This window comes from Crocuta crocuta, unplaced genomic scaffold (assembly GCF_008692635.1).
Source record: "Crocuta crocuta isolate KB4526 unplaced genomic scaffold, BGI_CrCroc_1.0 scaffold529, whole genome shotgun sequence".
Taxonomy (NCBI): Eukaryota; Metazoa; Chordata; class Mammalia; order Carnivora; family Hyaenidae; genus Crocuta; species Crocuta crocuta.
In genome coordinates, this window is record NW_027530362.1 from 901,048 (window position 1) to 907,509 (window position 6,462).

The window sequence follows — 6,462 nt, forward strand, 5'->3', positions numbered from 1 at the left end:
GAGCCTGGAGCCTGTTTCAGTCTGTGACTCCCTCTCTCTCTGACCCTCCCCTGCTCACGCTGTCTCGCTCTCTCTCTCCTAGAAATAAATAAAACATTAAAAAAAATTTTTTTAAATGCAAAAATAAAAATCACTAAAAATAAAAATTATTTTTCTAGTTATAGAAAACATTTGCAGCATATACACTTCTAGATTTTTTCTGCACATATATGCATATGTAGGTATTTAACATATATGCTAACAGACTCTCTATACTACTACCATGTAAACTTGGTTTTAAGCTACCAAGTAAATTTATCTAAGTGACCAAATATTTAATGCTTCCACAGAAATCTTCTACTGATGAATTACTTAACGAGCTACCTACTGCTGAACAATTAAACTTTTCAGTTTTTTTCTGTGATAAACTTCCTGACAGCTAAGTCTTTAAAGATGTCCATCATTATTTATTGGGGATGAATTCCCAGAGGGAGAACTGCTGAGTCAAACAGTGTGTATACATTTTTAAGGCTTTTGATACATATCACCATTTTGCTCTCTAGGAAGGTTGTGTCAACTTATAATCTCATAATTATAAAACATAAAAATGGCTCATTTTCCAAGTTATTTTTCCAAGTTAGTCACCTCATAAGATCCGTGAAATCAGAATTTGGAGAGAGCACACGTGGAGTAATATAAGTAGTAAGTTTGCTTCTCAGAGGAGAGCTGTCCAAAAAGCCAGGATTTTAAAAAATCCCGCTTGTCCACAGTGTGCCTTTGGTACAACCAACCGGTTTAGATAATAACTTTAAAGTTAAGTTTCCAAGGTCTGTCATATTTGTGGAACTGTGTTTGCTTACTATTTTAAAATGACTTCATTAAAAATGAATATATTCCTTTTTAAAAATGATAATTAAGCCAGACTTGTTTAATGACATCCCATTCACTTTCCTGGACAAAGGAATGCATTTGCCTTGACCATAACCAGAGAAGGTTACTTTTGATCAAACAAAGTGAAAACCATAAATGGTGGATAGCTATCATTATCGGGGTGTTAGTGGTCCAGCTGTGAAGTACCTCCTCAGGAAAAAATAAAACAGAAACCTTTGTAGCATCCAGAACCTCCAAATAAGAAGAAAAGATAGCCAAGCACAAATTTTAAAATGCTGTCTAAACCATAACTAAAAAAGGAAAATTCATGATACTACAAGAGAGCAGGTAATGTAGCAGAAAAATACTTCCCAAAATACAACTCCCTAGAGGACTTCCATGACGGGTATCAGAGGTGTGTGAAGTGTTTTGCAGCCATGGGAAGTGCTGGTTTAACTAAAGGAAAGGATAGGTGGAAAGTACCAACATTTTCTACTGACAAGAGAAAACCAAGCCAGCTTTCTCTTCTATCTGTTAAGTTCCTTGCTCAGTTGACCAACTCTGTTTTCATCTTTTCTGAGACCCAGGAAAATAGAATAAAAAGAGAAAATACCCAAATACAGAAGCTTAATTTAACAAGATTAGAAAAGCCTATGCTACGTTATGTTCTGGTAGACTTGGAATCAAATAATTACAGTCATTTGGTCATTGTCTATGATCAACTCAATGAGAGATGTTTGGCTATACGGCCAGATACAAAAAACATTTTTTTCAAGGATCGTTCTCTCTTATGTAATAGAGATATGTAATAATCAATCATGCTGGGACAATCCTATAGTACTGGGATGGGTCATCCAAGCAACTAAGGAAATGCAACGGTAATACTTTGCTTACTTTAAAGAAAAAAAATCAGCATTTCCAAAGTCAACATAGTCACACAAAGTCAAAACAAGCCTCAGAGGCAAAGGAAAGGGGCCGAAACCCTGAGAGCCATAAAATGACGAATGAGAAAACTCCTCCCTACTGAAGATATTCAGGTATATAAAAGGCACACGATGGAATGCTTAAGACCTAAAACATCACTGTCAATCTGGAGTCTGGATTTTTAGCTTAGGAAAAAAATGAGCACTAATCCTGATGTGATTCAAAAGTGTTTGTGGCCAGCATGCCTTGTAAGTCTATTCATCCCTGGCATCCTCTCTCTGCACTGTAACTTGCTGCATTTTCACCTGAGGGAAGTCACCTGGCAAAACCTGAAACTTCTCAACAGTATGAACAATTCATTTCCTGTAGAGTGCCTAGGAGAAACCAGGGCTTTTGAGTTTCCCCAAGACATCCAATCATACATCCCACCTGGGGAAAGGTACCTCAAGGAGGCCTTCTATGAAATGTCCACACACGCCTTCAACATCTTCACACAGTACATCATCAAATCCACTTGGAAAAAGAAATACCTGCAACAAATTCAAATCAGACTTGATTGGCAGATGCACCACTTGGAACAATGCTTGGAGGAAGAGGAGAAAGGAAACGAAGACTCGAAACAGATAGAAGAGGATGGAATGAACTTCTCAGGAGCTATGGTCTCCCAGGTGAGCAACCTAGAACTGAGGAGATATTTCTACAGGATATACAACTTCCTGAAAGATAAGAAATACAGTCGCTGTGCCTGGGAGATCATTCGATTGGAACTCAGAAGATGTTTCTACTACTTTTATAAATTAACACTACTACTCAGGAAGGAATAAGGTATATTCTTAGAATTAAAATTCCATTTCTCTCCAATATCTCCTTCTCCATCTTCTTCTTTAAGAATTATTGGGCTATTCTCCATTGGAGTGGCAGATTTATGCAAGGTTTATTGTCTGTAAAGTCGGCCTTGAGACATCAGCTATATCCACCTTTCCAAGAGAGGTGATGCCAACCATCCCTGGGTACCATGAATCTTGTCAGAAGGTTCTGAAGACAGTTTTAAAGGAATAAGATCCTCTTTATGTTCTACTGTTTTCTTCCCCTTTCCTTTTGCTATTTTGTACTTGCTTTGCTCTACCACCTCTGAACTTCACCAAGCCAATGGATATAGACCAGAGAATGCTGCACAATGTAACATCTCAATGACTTAACCCTCCTGCTGCCAAGGCTGTTTACTCTGAAAATTTAGCTTGTTAAAGCTTATACAAGCTCTCATAAAGTTAAAACCCTCCTTTTTTCCTCCTGTCCTTATCAAAAAAGGAACAAAAAAAGTTGAAATTCCTAGCCTATTTGCTTCTCAGTTTGGTTTGTTTGAAATGATGCAAAGTTTTTATTATTTTAAGAGAATAAAGACCCCCAATGATACTAGATGGTTGAATTAGATAGCCATTAAGGTCTCATTCGACCTTTGAGAGCCAATGATTAATTCCTGCTGCATGTGATTTGACTAGGAAGGCATGGAAAATGCTGCAGGAAAGTATAATATCTGCCTTTCATTGTTTTTCTGTGTTTTTTTAAATGCCTGAGATGAAGAACCTACAGTCATATTTCACATTGATTTTCACATTGAATTTTCCCAATAAGAAAATTCTTATTAAGTAATTAAGTAAAAGAAAATTCTGCCTATTAAGTAAACTAGTTATAATAATAATACATGACACTTCACTATAGTTTATCTTTTTAGAAGTTGTTTTGTGTCCAGATTACCTAGATTATTTACCTACATTTTCTTGTGTGATCCTTCATCTGTATAAATTCATCATCTAAGTGAAATTAATTTTCTCTTCCTCTTTCTCCTACACCCCATTTCAGAAACCTGCACCTCAAGCAAGAATTTATGGCTACACAAATGCACAAATGTACCTGGTTCCGCCCTTCAGAAACCTCTCTGGCTATTGTTTCAAAAGCCAGTTACTAAACTGTTTAGTTTCAAGGTTCATTCAAGTACAGGGCTCAAATGTTAAAGCCAAACAGAGAAAGTCTTTAAAAAAAAAAAAAACTGGGGTAAATTTCAGCTAAAAATTAAAAGTTGTGAATTATGACATACTGGTTACCAGTGGAAGGAACACGAATAAAATGAGATAGTAAAACACAATTCCTCAACAGAGTTGTTCTAAATGAAAAAAAGGGGGAGGGGCACCATAAACTGTAAAGAAATTGGGGCATGCATGCTACGGAGCAGTAAGTATACACTTGGTATTTTCCAAGAATTTTCTCATAATGCTTTTGCATAGTCTACCTAATAACTCTACTGAGATCATGTCAATTATTTTAGTAATTTATGGTCACAGTCTTGCCAAATGCCAGCCATACTGGAGGGAAGAAAATTTGCACTCTGAGTTAACAAAGATTGTCTGATTACACGGGTAGGGTCAGTAGTCAGAACAGTATGCTTTTATGAAGAGCACCTCTAACAGACAACAGGAAAAATGCTTAATCTCATTGTGATTAAAGAAATGCAAAAGAAGACAAGAACATACTTTCCTTCCATCGGTCCCACAGAAATGAAAAAGAGCGATTATAACATAGAGTGTGAGTAGGGTGCAGGATGCAAGGGAAAAAATCCTCCTGTATATTGTTAGAGAGAAGGTAAAGTGTCACACCTTTCCTACAGGACGATATGACAATCTTAAATATTCTAAAAAGTGTGTTAACCCCTTCAATCTAGCTATACGATCTCCAGAAATTTATCCAAGGAAATCGTTGGATAAGATTGCCCACTGGAGCCTTGTCTATAATATTCCCCTTCCTTCTGTCTTCATTTTCACCTGTCTGTATTTTCTGGTCTTTTCCCCCTCTGCAATGATTTGGCGGGAGAGGGAGGGTGGTTAATTCTAAAGTTAAAGAAACTGTACAAGCTTATCTTCCACTACAATTACCCTGTTTTCCTTGCTGGAGCAGACCGGGACAAACACTGCCCTTTCACTTTGTTAATGATGCCTTTGGGCATTTCTTGGGCGACCCAGGTCCGCCTTGTTGCTTTTCTCCTGCTGCTACTGCTGCGAAATTTCAAAGGAATCCTTCCTTAGGCATCATTTTCATAATGAAATGTTTGTAAAGAGCCTTCCAGTGCTTCAAAAATTTTGCTTTTCTTTTTTGGTGGTACCACTGGTAATATCCAGAAATCACAAGAGAAAGTGCTCTGCGTCGGCCTTCCTGACTTAACAGTCTCGTTTGTTTTTATTTATTGAATGGAAGTCAAATTTCTACTAGATCAGGTAAAGGAAAGACTCTTGGAACTGTGGAGAGCCAAGGGCACAGCTCCCACTTAAAATGCTTGAGTGGGTACATAGGTCACAAGCATTCCGACGGAAGCTTCCTCCTTCTCCTCCCCCCCACCCCCCACTTGGGGGAAGGGTCAAAAGGTAGAGTGTAATTGAACCTCCTCGGAATAGGGACGATTGGGCCTCCCTCAGAAAAAGCTGGTAACACCACTATATGTAAAGCTATGAGCCTGCATGGGTTCTAACAGGTGCACAGGCTTGGCCTCCGCTCAAGGCAAAACCACTCTCCCGGCACCCTCCGGGGATCTCCGCCTTCTCGAATGTAGCTACTTCGCCTTGCCCTACCGCTTTAATGCTCCCCAGTAAGAAGAAACCCGGTGTGTGAGCATCTAACTTGGGAGGGAAGGCACAGAAACAGGGCCACCCATCATCTAGCCGGCGCACCCCCGGGGGACCTAGGAGGCAGTGCCAAGCTGCTGGTTCGAAGGCACTTGGAAGCCTGGACGCTTTCCTGATGGCGTCCGTGCTGTGTCCTCATGGTTCGCTTTTTCTAAATGCTGAGAGGGGACCTGGGACTTAAACTTGGAAAGCCGTACCCCAAGTCAAAGCTCCACGTTTAATCTGGACAAACCCACCTAACCACTATGTCTAGGCAAAGCTCCATTATTTCCTTCTCCATCGTCGTCTGTCCTCAGGCCCTTGGAAACTCGCAGACCCCTGAGCCCCGGCTTTCTGTCCACCAGGAGAGCCCTGATCCTCTCCCGCTGTCCAGGAAGCAGCCCGGCCACAGGCCTTGAGGCGGAGATTTAAATCCACAGGAACCACGGAAGGGCACCCTGGTCAGGGGCGGAAGGGCGCTTCCAGGCTCGGGAAAGCGGCCCCTCTCCGGGACTGCGCCCTTCGCCACGCGCCGGGGCTGAGATCCGACAAACGCGCCCCGGGCCACAGGCGGCGGAGGAGGCGGGGAGGCTGCAACTTTCCCTCCGCCCTCTAACCGCAAAGGCCTGGGTGCGGCGGCCTCGCTGGGGCCGGGCTCCTCTCCTTCCCAAGTCAGGATCCCAGGGNCCCTGAGCCCCGGCTTTCTGTCCACCAGGAGAGCCCTGATCCTCTCCCGCTGTCCAGGAAGCAGCCCGGCCACAGGCCTTGAGGCGGAGATTTAAATCCACAGGAACCACGGAAGGGCACCCTGGTCAGGGGCGGAAGGGCGCTTCCAGGCTCGGGAAAGCGGCCCCTCTCCGGGACTGCGCCCTTCGCCGCGCGCCGGGGCTGCTGAGATCCGACAAACGCGCCCCGGGCCACAGGCGGCGGAGGAGGCGGGGAGGCTGCAACTTTCCCTCCGCCCTCTAACCGCAAAGGCCTGGGTGCGGCGGCCTCGCTGGGGCCGGGCTCCTCTCCTTCCCAAGTCAGGATCCCAGGG

General features: G+C 42.6%; 2 protein-coding genes across 4 annotated transcripts in view; one reads left to right on the forward strand and one right to left on the reverse strand.

Annotated features, from left to right (window-relative positions):
* Positions 1 to 6,462, reverse strand: part of MOB3B (MOB kinase activator 3B) — a 195,931-nt gene that overhangs the window by 188,669 nt on the left and 800 nt on the right. The window contains exon 1 of one of the 3 annotated variants that reach the window (XM_077766097.1): positions 2,203 to 2,303. The exons of 1 other annotated variant lie outside the window; for it this stretch is intronic. The gene's annotated coding sequence lies outside the window, so the exon portion shown is untranslated. Of the gene's footprint in view, positions 1 to 2,202; positions 2,304 to 6,462 lie in introns of those variants that run through there. One more of the 3 variants, XM_077766096.1, reaches the window with a different exon arrangement.
* Positions 1,944 to 2,597, forward strand: IFNK (interferon kappa). The gene has a single exon (XM_077766099.1). The coding sequence runs from the start codon at positions 1,971 to 1,973 to the stop codon at positions 2,595 to 2,597; it is 627 nt and encodes a 208-aa protein (XP_077622225.1). The 5' UTR covers positions 1,944 to 1,970.